This window comes from Kockiozyma suomiensis, assembly GCF_038497685.1.
Source record: "Kockiozyma suomiensis strain NRRL Y-17356 unplaced genomic scaffold V2V93scaffold_18, whole genome shotgun sequence".
Taxonomy (NCBI): Eukaryota; Fungi; Ascomycota; class Lipomycetes; order Lipomycetales; family Lipomycetaceae; genus Kockiozyma; species Kockiozyma suomiensis.
In genome coordinates, this window is record NW_027117681.1 from 1 (window position 1) to 13,853 (window position 13,853).

The 13,853-nt window shown below is 45.1% G+C and overlaps 5 protein-coding genes and 1 non-coding gene across 6 annotated transcripts; 4 read left to right on the plus strand and 2 right to left on the minus strand.

Moving 5' to 3' along the window:
- Positions 1–4: 4 nt before the first annotated feature.
- On the plus strand, positions 5–526 carry V2V93DRAFT_329184 (P-loop containing nucleoside triphosphate hydrolase protein; the record flags this gene model as incomplete). The annotated part of the gene is made up of 1 exon (XM_066907617.1): positions 5–526. A coding segment is annotated over one exon (522 nt), but the record flags the coding sequence as incomplete, so codon positions are not given.
- Positions 464–1,930, minus strand: V2V93DRAFT_376006 (uncharacterized protein). The gene is made up of 4 exons (XM_066911626.1): positions 1,528–1,930; positions 1,342–1,448; positions 1,143–1,279; positions 464–1,081 (listed from the first exon to the last, which is right to left on the minus strand). The coding sequence occupies exons 1-4, from the start codon at positions 1,699–1,701 to the stop codon at positions 639–641; spliced, it is 861 nt and encodes a 286-aa protein (XP_066763195.1). The 5' UTR covers positions 1,702–1,930; the 3' UTR covers positions 464–638.
- Positions 1,931–2,373: 443 nt separating this feature from the next.
- V2V93DRAFT_329050 (fungal-specific transcription factor domain-containing protein) lies at positions 2,374–5,099 on the plus strand (the record flags this gene model as incomplete). The annotated part of the gene is made up of 3 exons (XM_066907614.1): positions 2,374–3,246; positions 3,631–4,245; positions 4,299–5,099. 3 exons carry the CDS (start codon positions 2,374–2,376, stop codon positions 5,097–5,099), a joined length of 2,289 nt encoding a protein of 762 aa, XP_066763196.1.
- A 210-nt stretch (positions 5,100–5,309) lies between these two features.
- On the plus strand, positions 5,310–8,532 carry V2V93DRAFT_351090 (ATP-dependent DNA ligase). The gene is made up of 4 exons (XM_066907975.1): positions 5,310–5,590; positions 5,669–6,139; positions 6,198–7,729; positions 7,780–8,532. The coding sequence occupies exons 1-4, from the start codon at positions 5,544–5,546 to the stop codon at positions 8,169–8,171; spliced, it is 2,442 nt and encodes an 813-aa protein (XP_066763197.1). The 5' UTR covers positions 5,310–5,543; the 3' UTR covers positions 8,172–8,532.
- On the plus strand, positions 8,357–8,469 carry V2V93DRAFT_t64. Its single transcript has one exon. It is a non-coding gene; the product is annotated as a tRNA-Leu (tRNA).
- Positions 8,527–13,496, minus strand: V2V93DRAFT_376010 (uncharacterized protein). The gene is made up of 4 exons (XM_066911627.1): positions 13,305–13,496; positions 12,314–13,145; positions 9,492–12,259; positions 8,527–9,432 (listed from the first exon to the last, which is right to left on the minus strand). The coding sequence occupies exons 2-4, from the start codon at positions 13,030–13,032 to the stop codon at positions 8,714–8,716; spliced, it is 4,206 nt and encodes a 1,401-aa protein (XP_066763198.1). The 5' UTR covers positions 13,033–13,145; positions 13,305–13,496; the 3' UTR covers positions 8,527–8,713.
- Positions 13,497–13,853: the final 357 nt, after the last annotated feature.

Below are 13,853 nucleotides of genomic sequence, written 5' to 3' on the forward strand. Positions count from 1 at the left end.
TGATAGTATTGAGCATAATATCCGGTACGGGCGCATGGATGCTACTGACGAAGAAGTACGACGCGCCGCTGAACGGGCAAAGATCGACAAGTTGAGTTCCGAATTGCCAGATGGATGGCAAACTAAAGTCGGGGAGCGTGGGATGATGATTTCAGGAGGAGAAAAGCAGCGATTAGCAGTTTCGAGATTGATTTTAAAGAATCCATCGATAATGTTTTTCGATGAGGCTACTTCTGCGCTTGATACGCAGACTGAGCAGCTGCTGATGCAAAATATTGATGGAATTGTTCGAGAGGAGGGGACTACTAGTGTATTTATTGCGCATAGATTGAGGACGATTATGGATGCAGATAAGATTATTGTGTTGAAGGGAGGACAGATGACTGAGAGTGGTACACACTCAGCTTTGATCGCAAAAGGAGATGTGTATGCGGGTATGTGGCAGGCCCAGGAAATGATTGATGTGATTGAGCAGGAGGAGAAAGAGGCTGAGCAGGAGCTTGAGCAGTTAAAGAGCCATATTTGATTGTGGGTGTGTAAATAATTTTTGTCGAGTCGTCACTCTAAATAATTTTGCCGTACAGAATTTGGATATGTACAATGAGAAAGACCATCTATATTTCTTTTCATTTCTTCACTTATTCCTCGTCTCTCTCTTCCTCTTCCTCGACTCCATCTTCGTCATCATCATCAGATCCTTCGTCGTTCTCGTCTTCGTCCTCAAAATCTTCTTCATCCTCGCTGTCTTGTATACTCAAATGGTTAACATTACCAGTCAACCAAACATCATCTACCTCACCTCTGGCTTTCTTCTCTTCTCTCTCAGCAAATTCTTTATCGATTCTATCCAACCACTCTTCCTGCACTTTTATAACTTCATCAGCATCCTTACACTGAGAATACAGCTCCAATAATTCAGAGTTTACTTCAAGAAAAGCGGAACCCCAACTGAAATAAGACATTATTTCAGCAGCCCAATCAGTGTGGCCGGTGATTGCGAAAGCAGCGGCGAGGGCTTCAACGCAGTTGAGTTTCCAGGGTTTGCCATAGTTGACTGGATTTGTGGCAATTAGATAGGGCACTATTGTTAGTCTGTTTGTAAGAGAAAAGTCATCGCAAAGAAATAGAGAGAGAGGATATACATAGACGCTCATGCTTGCCACCTATCCGAGACCAGGGAATTTCATTTACGCGAGCCCAAGAGCATTCGACAACGGCAGCACCATGTTCGGAAAGGATTTCGTCATCGCAGGGAGCTACAGGGAGTTTTCCACTTGGTCTGCAAAAAAAAAAGTGGTCAGAGAAAAAGAAGATATGAGTTTAGAGAGAAAGAGGACGCACGAAATTACTATGCCTTGAAATTTCTGGCCGACGCGGAGGCTGCGGATCAAACCAAGACGCGCGAGTTTTTTGCCGCTGCAGCGTTTAGGATCGCATTGATCAAAGTCCTAAGAACAAGGAGTTAAATCTAAGCACGATAGAAATAAATTATAGACAAGGGTAGTCGAAGGAGGCAGGGAGACGAACCCACATTGCTGTTTTGACGGGCAGCTTCCTGACTTTGCCCTCACCACCTGTCGAGGCATCTATGTCAGGAAAGGAGCGATGGCGGGTCTCCCGGGAAGAGGACGCCCAGGATTTACCGCCGCGATGGCGGGAGGACGATGACTGGTTGTGCCTGTCCTTGCCCGGTTTGCCCATTGCGAAGAGAGCGGATGTGCAAGAAAGATAAGTGTACACCTCGAGACGGAGGCGTGGAAGCGAGGGAAGATTTGCAGCGGCACGTGCGCTGTTTGACTGCAATATAATCTCTACAAGCTGCTGCAGGCTGCGGGTAGCTGATGAGTACGCTACGGTGAATATAGCTAGATAACACGACAACTACGGTTGAAGCTAGAGTGAATTAAAGCAGACAGTGTTTGAATGTGCAGATAGGATGTGCAAATTCAGTATGAATCACATAGAATCGCATATAATCACAGTAGATCACAAAAAACTCAGCGAGGCACGAGCCTCGCACAGACCGCGGCGGCGTTCTCTTTCTTTCTTTGCCAATGCTTCTTGGTTTGTTTACATTTGCTTATTTATGTTTTATTATTGCTTGATTTATAATTGTATTTCTCATTGTGTTAAATTGTTCGTTGTTGTGTCGAGATACAGCTATTTGTATCCGGTCATCATCCGCTTGCTTTTCTGCTGTCTGCCTCCCGTCTTTTGCATATCTATGCAAACACCGCTGATATATACTGTGCACCGCTCGGTCCTTGCGCTTCCTCGCTTCCTCTCGTCCTCTCGTCACTCTCACCCTCCTGCTCCTGCTTCCTCCTCCGCACTCACCTGCTTTCTGGCTTTCTCCTTTTTTTTCCCGCTGCAATGGCGAACGTGCAGCCTTCGCTGTTTGCGTCCGATGTCTTCCAGCTCTCTTCGGGGCCGGGGCCGGGACCCGCAGCCGCTTCCTCTTCCGCTCAGTCATCATCATCTTCCTCTTCTGCCTCAGCTACCACCGCCGGAGCCCACCCTCCACAGCGTCCCGCTCAACAAAAGATTGTTCGTGTTCGATCAGGCTGTTGGACTTGCAAGGCCCGTCGCCGCAAGTGTGATGAGGCAAAACCCTTCTGCATGAACTGCGTCAAAAACAACCGCGAGTGCGAAGGCTACGACCTCCGTCTGTCCTTCGACGTCGACGACTCCCGCCACGTCGCTTCCGGCGTACACTTTGACGTCAAAGGTCGTCCTGTCGTCGGCTTCCGGCGCAGACCGCGTTTGCGCGAATCTCTCGCCGCCCGCACTCCCGTTGTCCCTCCCGCCTCGCCGCTGCCATCTGGCGCTCCCATTGATATCGCCTTCCTCACCCCTTCATTTGCCATCCATCCGCCTGCATCTGTTTCCTCTGCTGCACCGGCTGCCTCAGGTACCGTTACACCCGCTGACGGTGCTGATGGCCAGCCGCCCCGCAAAGAGCTTAAATTTGTCGTTCAGGACGGCATGGATGGCGCAAAGCGGCCTCGCAAAAAGAAAGCACAATCGGATCCTGATGCGACTCCAAAGAAACCCAAATTGGTATCTGCCGCCTCCTTTCCTCCTCATACAGCAACCGCTGCTGCTCCTCATCCGAAACTGTCGGCTACTCACATTCAGAGGTTCGACATGCTCTCTGCTCCGGGCACGTCCATATCTCCACTGACTGCTTCTCCGACGTCTTCTTCTTCAACGCCGCTCTCCTCTGACAACACGTCTGATATTGCCGTAAAATTGGAGCCGCAGTCGTTTCCTATTTCGTTACAGCATGACTTTGCACCGCTCCAACAACACTCTTACCAACAGCAGCACCAGCAGCACCAGCAGCAACAGCAGCACCAGCAGCAACAGCAGCAACAGCAGCAACAGCAGCAACAGCAACAACAGCAACAACAGCAACAACAGCAACAACAGCAACAACAGCAACAGCAGCAACAGCAACAACAGCAGCAACAGCAGCAGCAACAACAGCAACAACAGCAACAACAGCAACAACAGCAACAACAGCAGCAGCAAAAGCAGCAACAACAGCAACAGCAACAGCAACAACAGCAGCAACAACAGCAGCAGCCGCAGCCGCAGCAGCAACAGCAACCGCAGCATTTGCAGCAGCTTCTTCAACCATCATTTCAAAAGCCATCTTTTCTTCTTCGCCACACAACTGATCAATCTGCTGTCGTACCGCATATGAACTCGTCATCATCATCAAACGTCTCTCGCGAGCTTGGCATGTTTTGGAGTATCAAGCCCGAAGAGCAAGAGATGCTACAGTACTACTTTACAGATGTCGCACCCCTACTCGACAACCTCAAAAATTCTCCTCTTGCCGGTCTCGCCATCACATACTGCACTCGCGAACTCGCTCTCTCCTGCTTTCTTTGTCTTGCCCACGTACATCTGGCTACGCGCCAAGGCTCAGAAGCATGCTACGCCAACGGACTTGAATACCATTCACGAACCATCCGGTTTTTAGGCGAAGTTCTCAGCGCTGTTTCGTCATCAAGCACGACAACACCTAATGATCCTGGTGCTACTGCCTCAGCTGCTACAGCCGTTGCATCCTCGTCTGCTTCTAGTGCTGGTGCCAGTACGTCTTCGGCACCAATGCAGCCTTCGCAATCGGCATTAGGGTTGCCGAATATTCAGAATATTCGTAATCAGACGAAGATGGGTCGTGGACTCGGAGTTGCTGTGTTAACTGTAATTTACTTTCTAATCACCTTTGAAGTAAGCCTATCTTGTCTAATTTGAATTGAAACAAAGCTAATCTTCTTCCTTAGATTCTGGATACCGGTAAATCGTCGACTGTGCGATCTCATTTAGCTGCATTTTCATCTATTATCGAAGATCGCGACCTTGCTGCCGATGTGCTTTCTGCTCCGAACGGCATGTTTCTCTTTCGAATTTTTGCCTGGTACGACATTATGCTCTCGGCCTGCTCGAAAGATTACCGAGCTCCGCATCTCTCTGGTCCATACTTTTTTCCACTTTCGTCTGATGACTCTGGCGTTGAAGGAATCATGGGCTGTCCCGATGAAATCATCCTAGCAATTTCCGATACTTGTCATCTGAGACATCGTATGAAGTACCAACCGGAGTCTCTCTCGCTGGCCGAGATCCAGTTGCGCGCAAGTGAAATCGAGTCCCGAATTCGCAATTACTCTTCTCTGCGAAAATGGGATGGTCATGCGTCGTACAATTACGTGCAGCATATAATCGGCTCGCAATGTTGGGCTCAGGCGTCTACTATCTTCCTTCTGAGATCAACCGGTATGGATCCTTCTGGGCGTCGTATCGCCAATGCGGTCGAAGAGTTTCAAAAGCTACACGCAATACTCGAACCTGGTTCTGAACCTGATATTCAGATGGTATGGCCAATGTTTGTCGTTGGCTGCGAACTAAAGAGCCAGGAAGGTCGCTCTTCTGCTGTGCAACGGATGGATTTGCTGTTTAATCAGACGTATTGCGGAAGTTGGAGTATGACGAAGCGAATGCTTAATGAAGTATGGAGCACGAATCGGTCGTGGGAGGAAATATTGTCGAGTAAAGATTGGGAAAATGTTGATTATTTAGCTTTATAATTGGAGAGACTACAGGTTTGCACTTTTTTTTGGTTTGGGTTGATTACGTGCGTTTGTCTTTTAAATTGGTAAGAAGGGTACACGGTTTCATAAAAAGTATTTGCTTATACGTATGCAGTTTTAGATCTTCTGATGTATAAACATATAAGCAAGATTTATTTGGAATTTCTGTATAATTTAATGTTACGTTTTTTTTATAATCAACTTATATTGGGATATTAGTAATCATCACAGCCGCGCGCTTCACGCGTCGCTGACGCGCCTCCTGCAGCAATTCATCTACATTTTACACACTGCACCAGGCACAACGACTCTTTACTTTCTCGCATTAGCACATTAATCATTTCGGCGTTGAAGATTATTTGGAACCGGTACCGGTTCCATTATTTGTTGTATAGTTTACAGATATTTAGATCAGCACGTGGATATTGGGTGGGTAATTTGATGAATATGGCACCGCCTTTGCATTCTGGACAGCAGCAATCGCTAAAGTACGCTTTCATCTTATCACTGTTTTCAATTTCAGATATTTGAGTAGAAGATGTTGACGTCTACTTTTTGTCATGTAGCAGATTTTTTACAAGGCCTGACGGGAGTAAACCACCTTCGAAGAGGCAAGCTACGCTCTTCTCGTCGGCTGGTAGATCCAAGAAAACTGCCGCCATTATCGATGACTCGGACTCCACAATTAAGTTGAATGGCGACGACGTCGAAGTCAAGACTGAATTGAATGCTGATGAAGTGGAAGATAAGGCGATTGACAAGACGTCTCAGCTATCAACTTCTGATGACATAAAATCGGAAGGGGATCTAGATCAAATGTTCATCCCTTCGCCACCTTCATCGCCTGTATCAACCCAAGAAGAAGAAAAAATGAAAAAGAGACGAAGGAGCAGAAGTGCGTCACCTACGTCTGATAGAAAGAAGCAGATAAAACAAGAAAAATCGATGAAAGAGGAAGCTGAAGCTGTCGCGTCATCTGATGAGGATGTTCTGGACAAATCCTCAGCTCTTAGCGAGGAAGAAATCATACAAGAGCTGTAAGTATGCCTTTTTCTTTTTGGCTTTTTTTTTCTATACAGTCTAATTATCGAATAGTCCTTTGGCTAAAATAGCATTTGACAATGATTCATCTTGGCCTCGCAATTCTCCAGTTCCCTACGCCGCTCTCTGCGCGACATTTGAAAAAATCGAAGCAACAACCAAACGACTTGAGATAATCTCTTACTGCTCTGCGTTTCTGTTTCAAGTACTCGATCTGTCACCATCTTCTTTTTTAACCGTGGTCTACCTCTTTATAAATCGTCTAGGTCCAGACTATGAAGGGGTAGAAATCGGTCTTGGAGAAGCTATACTAATGAAAGCGATCGGAGAATGTACAGGTCGATCTCTGGCCCAAATTAGAGCTGATTATCGCACAACTGGTGATCTGGGAACCGTCGCGCGCGATTCTAGAAATAATCAACCAACAATGTTCAAACCGAAACCCCTGACTGCCGATGGTGTATTCAAGAATTTGAAGGAGATTGCAAAGATTACTGGTTCTCAAAGTCAAGCCAAGAAAGTGGGCATAATAAACAAGATGCTTGCTGCATGCCAGGGCAATGAGGCGAAATATCTAGTGCGCAGTCTGGAAGGGAAGCTTCGTATTCATCTTGCTGAGAAAACCGTACTGTCAGCTATCGCTCAAGCAGCCGTCTCATTTGAGGCCAAGAAGACTAACAAACGTCCCGATCCCGCGAACATCGTCAAAGCTGAAGAGATTTTACGAGCCGTATACAGCGAGATGCCGACATATGACCTCATTATCCCAGCTATAATTAAAGACGGCATAATGAAACTTCGCGAAAGCTGTCAGCTGACTCCGTGTGTTCCCTTAAAGCCCATGCTTGCGAAACCAACAAAGTCAATTACAGAAGTTCTAGACCGCTTCAGCGATCAAAAATTCACATGTGAATATAAATATGACGGCGAGCGTGCTCAGATTCATTATGTAGCCGAAACCGGCACGACGCGGGTATACTCGCGAAATTCCGAAGATATGAGTGCGAAATATCCAGATATTGTGTCTGCTATTCCGCGATTCATTACAGAACAAACGACTAGTTTTGTGCTGGATTGTGAGGCTGTAGCTTGGGATCGTGAGACGAACCGCATATTACCGTTTCAAGTACTCTCTACTCGAAAACGCAAAGATGTGCAGGAGGGTAGCATCAAAGTTCGTGTATGCGTTTTTGCATTTGACTTATTGTATTTGAACGGTCGTGCATTACTTCGCACTTCGCTATCTGAACGCCGTGAACTTCTACATTCACATTTTCAAGAAGTCGAAGGCGAATTCTCATTTGCAGTATATCGCGATGGCTCAAACGTTGATGAAATTCAAGAATTTCTGGACCAAAGTGTTAAAGATAGCTGTGAAGGTCTTATGGTCAAAATGCTTGATGGCGAAGAAAGTGGTTATGAACCTAGTAAACGAAGTCGAAATTGGTTGAAATTGAAGAAGGACTACCTTACTGGGGTTGGCGACTCGCTCGATCTTGTCGTAATTGGTGCATTTTATGGGCGCGGAAAACGTACGAATTGGTACGGTGCATTTTTGCTTGCGTGCTATAATCCGGATACTCAAGGTTGGTCTATCTAGCTTTCTATTAATTTAAATAACACTAACGGCAATCAGAATACGAGACAATCTGTAAAATCGGAACAGGTTTCTCGGAAGAGATACTTGAATCTCTCCACCAATCTCTCTCAAAAACAGTAATCGATCAGCCACGATCGTACTATTCTTACGCGCAATCAACCGCAACCGCCCCTGACGTCTGGTTTGAGCCGACAATGGTATGGGAAGTCCTCGCCGCCGACCTCTCACTATCCCCCGTTTACAAAGCTGCCTTATCTGAACTTGGTCGTGGTAAAGGCGTCTCTTTGAGATTTCCAAGATTTATCCGTATAAGAGACGATAAAGCAGTTGAACAGGCTACTTCCTCAGAACAGGTTTCGGAGTTTTATTTGGCGCAAGCATCAGCAGGAGGAAACCAGGCAGCTGACGAATTCGCTGAAGATTATTAGTTGTTTTATATAGTGTTTGTAGTTGTGTTGAAGTTACTTGTTTTACTCACGTCCTAATCAGATCTAATAATACTAACTGTATAGAACTAATAAAATTCTATTCTGCAGATTACGAAGTCTTTGAGCTGTGTAATAGAAAGTGTTGAGCTATATAACAGACAAGATTTCCTATTTTATTTACGGAGGGTAACTTGGCCGAGTTGGTCTAAGGCGTTCGACTCAAGAATTTGATTTCTTATCACGATTATCGTGGTTTCGAATCTCGAAAGGGGCGTGAGTTCGAATCTCACAGTTATCAACCTTTTTTTTTTTATTTTTTTTATGTTGGTTTTTTTTTATATTTCCGTTCAGTTTTATGGCGAGTAATTATTAGTATAATTAATGCGTTCTTGGAAGAAGAAAAATATGCAGAGAGAAATGTTTACAAAGCAAAGAACCCACAAAGTCAATTCCAGTAATATCCCATCCATGTTAACAAACAAATGCAGTTTTCCGTCCTTTCGACGAAGAAAAATAATATATATATAATTATTTTTTATCATTTACACCCTAATATCAGTCACACTTTCATCTTCTTCCTCTCCAGCTAGCGCAAAAGCATCGGCTTTGATTTCGACGACGTCGTCACCGGCAATTGACATGTCCTCGCTTGGCATTATATTTCTATCACTTTCTGAAATATCAGTAGTAATGCCGTCATCATCATCATCATCACTATCGTCGTCATCGTCGCCGTCGGTCAAACTCGGATTAATCTCAAGATCTTGACTGTCATCAGCAGCTTTATCAAGCGAAGCCACATCGTCAATATCTTCGTCGTCGTCTTCGTTAGCGTCGGCAAAAGCACTTGTATGTCTGGCTCTCTCAACAGTAGCAGGTCTAGCCGAAGCCGGCCATACTGTAGAGCTCATATTTTGATATCCAGATATCTCACCACCGAGAACGTGTCCTGTTCCAGGAAATCGAGATTCTTTAGCTTCGAAAGGCTCGGTTTCTGCAGATAACGGTAAGGGTCCTGCAAACTCAGTGTACGCAGGTGGTGGCATGACGGCGTTGCTGTTGCCGCCTGTCACTGGACCAGAAATTGCTTTGGCTTCTGCAGTTTCAGCTTTAGGCTTTGGCGCGAATGGATCGTCGCTGTGTGCTAATATATCATGTAGTCGCGGCCCACCCAGCGTATTTGACGAGCGACGACGGTAAAACAATAAGTATGCCGCTTCTGTCACACCCGATTCCGGCGTTACTTCTCGCACAGATGAATCTATACTCTAAAATTAGAATGATGAATATCCTTATCATCGAAAGATTGCTAGCGCTTACCGTCAAAGTAATACCACTTTTTATCCACAAAATTCTTGACATTGGCAGTGTAATGACCTCCACCCAGTCCACCAAAATGATTATCAACGCCAATCAAGTCATAAATCAAATGCTCCGTATTCTGGCTCTGCTCAGGATCTCCTACTCGGTCAGATAGATCAAGACCTTCAACTGGGAAATCGATCTTGACATCGATTTTATCTCGTCGAGATGTTGAACTGAAGCGCTTTAAATGTACCGTGAAAATTTCAGGAACTTTCCAAATTTCGAATGTCTTGATCGCCTGTTGATGCTTTTTACATCGAGGACAATACCATAAATCATCTTCTCCCAATACTTCAGGCTTTGAAAACAGATTCAAACAATCTTCGAGTGTGATGTCCTGTGTTCGTTTAAGATTGCGCTTAGCTCGGATCCCTTTGACGTCATCACTTTCAAAAAGTGGCATATTCTCCCATGTTGCGCGACCACGCATAGTATCGCCGTCATCAGTCGCGCCAAAACAGGCGTCGTTGGCGTCACGAGTCCAGTCGCATACAACTGTCTCGCCCATCGATACATACATATCCAATGAAGCTGCTTTCTCTTCGTCAGATACTTCCCATTCTAGCCGAGGATTGGCTGATTCTTGCTGTTCTTCGGTCGACTCAAATAGCGCCTCGACAGTGGGCATAACTTCGTCTTCAGAATCAGAGGTAGACCGTTGGCCGTCTTCCATAACATCATTATTTTCCTTGTCACTGATGTCCTGCATCTCAACGTCTGAAGGCGATGCATTTACAGCAAGCCATTTGTCATCGTTATCTTGATCAAATCCACTGGTCGATCCAGTGACGTCGTTCTCAAGAGTGTCAGCATCAAGAGCTTCAATGCTCTTTCCTAGCGGTACTATATCGAAGCCACCCTCGTCAGACGAGGAGGCTTGAATGACTTCACCGTCCGTGCTGTCAGCAGTCTTTTGTTCATCAATAATTAAAGCCTTGTATGGCTCGGGTTTGTGATGTGCCTTTTCGAATCGCTCCTTGATATCAATCGTAGCATCCACCGAAAATACAGTAGGAATTGTATTATTAGCATAATATCGGCGGTATGTGGAGCCGGCAGTAACACCCACTTTGAAAATTTCAGGGTATTGTGGACTTCCTACGCCCATGAAAGCAGCATCTATATCAGCATCTTCGGATGCACCCCAGCTGGAGAGCGTCTGGTTCGTAGACATGTATTTATATTTCTCCACCAGCTTTGCATAGATCACATCGTAAGACCTAGCCTCAGCTGGAGTTAACGTGATCAGGAACGGATATGCAAATAACTCGGACGTAGCATATCGTACATTTGGATCTCTCTCGATCCGGCTAACAACAGGTAGAATCATAATGTCTGAATAATCAGGCTCTTGCGGGACCTGATCGAGCTCGTACACGACGCTATCGTCGCTTTCAAGTTTAGCAGCAGCAATATCATGGTCGTTAGGAATTCCATAAATTTTGTGACTGTAGATTGTCGCTAATATTAGTCTACTAGCATCCGTTCCCACGCGCTGGGCAATGTATTGCTTAAAATCTTTAACGCTCGAGCCGCTATTCATTTCAATACCGACGGTTATAGGAGGACCGCGTGCAGGAACATAAACAACGTCACGTGTGAATGAGTTATCGATTGGTAACGGTAGAGTCAAATCCATATACGGATCAAATGTGATACTGATTTTCTTACACTCAGGGCATACCAGTGTAGATTTGTACATCCCGGCAAACAAGTCCTGGACCACGGAATCGTTTCGCATGCGATGCAATTCCCAACATTTGTTTGCAAGTTCAACCACTGCTTCCTTACTGTCAACCATGTCGTCAGGAAGTTCAGGCTTCTCGGTATAAGGCTTCTTTAAAATGCGATTTAGATCTTCATGTAAGCCATCTAGCAAGAACGCAACAAATTCTTGCGAATCATGCTGGCCGTATCCTGAAAACATGGGTCCATATCTGCCAATTACACCCTTAATTTCACGAGGTGTAAAAGATGACATTGTAGGCTTTGCTGCAAAGATCTTGTGAACAAGATCCGAGTATGCTGTTGCTACCTTACCATCCATTCCCAGTGGATTCGACGGATTGAGCTCATCTTTGTATGCGTCAAGCAGGAAGTATTTTGTAAGCTCTTCCACATGTGTTAAACACTGGAGCGCAGAGTTCATGTAGCAAGTATTTCCTAGATTGGCTAAGCCAGTAGTTCCTTTTACTCGTGTGTCGTCGTAATGGTTATTGACATTTCTCCTAGGAGGAACTCGTGGTCCATGAGTATTATTCCGGACGGCAACCAAAGACGCCGACTTTCTTTCTGAAACCCACTCCTTGTTTGCAAGCTGTTCTTCTACCACAAGAGCTAAATTCATGCCAAGTCCGACTTCACCCAAATCGCTGTCCATCTCACCACTATCAATCAGCTCTTTATCTGTGATGCTCTTGAAACGCTCTACATCCATTTTGAATTTTCTAACAGGCGTTGAGTTCAATTTCCAGATTCGGAAAGTTATATCGGAGCGAATGTCAAGAGATTCCCGAGCCACACTATAAAGTTCAGATAGCCAACATGTGCGAGACATCGTGGTTGTAGGAACCGAAATATCAGAGTCGTTTGTAGCTGATCGACCAGGAAGATGATATAATGAATAAACAGGCGGAAAAACCTCGACCTCAATATTTGTACTTTGACCAGAAGTATTGACGGCAACACGTTCAATATCTAAAGTGAAGTCCCCAGTACCATACCTAAATATGTTAGCGAAAAATTAAAATAAAATTTAAGCTGAAAGGTGTCTTTACCAATTTCTAAGAGTTTTCCATGCTTTATCTGACACGATCTGATGGTCACAATCAGGAAGGAGATTGCCCTTGGTGTCCACAATATCAGAATTGTCAACGGATTCAATAGTTCCCTCCTCGGTAGAGTTTGCAAAAGAGTTCCACCACGTAGCAGAAATAATATACCAAGTCTGGCCTTCCTCCAATGGAATATTGCTTAGATTTTCTATAGCCTTGACTTGTTCAGCGACAGTGTCAGGTTTCGCAGGAAGATCCTCGTCGTTGTCCGTTGGCGCCTCGATGGACGAATTATCAGCCCACTCATCTTGCTCATCTGTAGCATAGTCATTGCGGCCAATGTCCAACATGCCAAGTCGAATCGGAACCTGCCTAGCATATGGCTGCTCGTCATCCATTGCGACGTCTGACCCAACGACCGACGATGCGTCTTCGAGCACTCGTATACGTGGAGATCCACCTTGACTCTTAATATCATCTGTAGATTCAGGCAGATGTCGTTTATTGTTAGTTGCAGTCGATACGGTGGATGCAGAAGCCGAGACAGACGAAGTTGTCGAGAGCTGGGAAGGCGATCCAGGCGTGGTTGCACTACCACCAGAAGAACTGCCGCTGGGTACGTCGCTAACCGCAGGTTCCGCTGAAACAGAAGTGATCAGCACAGAAAGATCCGAAGGAGACTGTGCCGTGGGTGGATCTGAAGTAGGGACTGTTGGAGGCATTGCGAAGCTCGTGGAAGAAGATGGCTTGATAACTTTCTTTTTCCACTCTTCGAGCTGTGATCTGACAATTTTCAGTAGTCTAGATCTCAAACTCTTTCAACCTAATATGTATACTAGATATACATGTAAAATATTAGCAACAATTGCAAAATGTTTCAAAGCGTTCCTGACTTCATGAAGATGGGCAAACGCATAAGCGCCCGTCTTTCATACAGAAATGGATAAAGCTCGTCACCAGAGCCCACATCTCGAAACTTAGCCAAAAAACTTACCGAAGTAGATCTTGCCAGTGATATAAAAAAACCAAGTATTTCAAATAAAAGAAACGAAGCTGGAAATAGCCCTCGGTTGCCGATGTGATCGCAAAGTGCGCAGTTGTACTAGAGATCTCTGGAAAGATGAGGAAAAACCTTGATCAGCCATTCTGTAAAGTCCGGCAAACCCCTGATTAGAAGTGAAAATATATAGTAGTACTATTAAATTCTCGCTGTTTATTCTTTCAAACGCCGAGTTCTCTGCAACATATCCTCTAAGACATTGTAAAATTGTTATTTTCTTTTCTGTTTTCTTCTTAGGTTTTTGTTTAGTTACAAATCAAGAATAGTATGCGACGCGGAGGACAATTGTGACGTTTCTCACAGTATATACTTTGCACCGATATTTCGCAATGGCTTCATATTCTGGAAGATTGCTGTTGTTTAGATCTGAAGGGCGAACAGGATAAGAATCTTAACGAATTCACTGGGGTTGCTCAAACTTATTTGCATATGTAGAATGAGGAGAAGGCTATGAATTTTCCTGTATATCGCTTTGCATGTCTA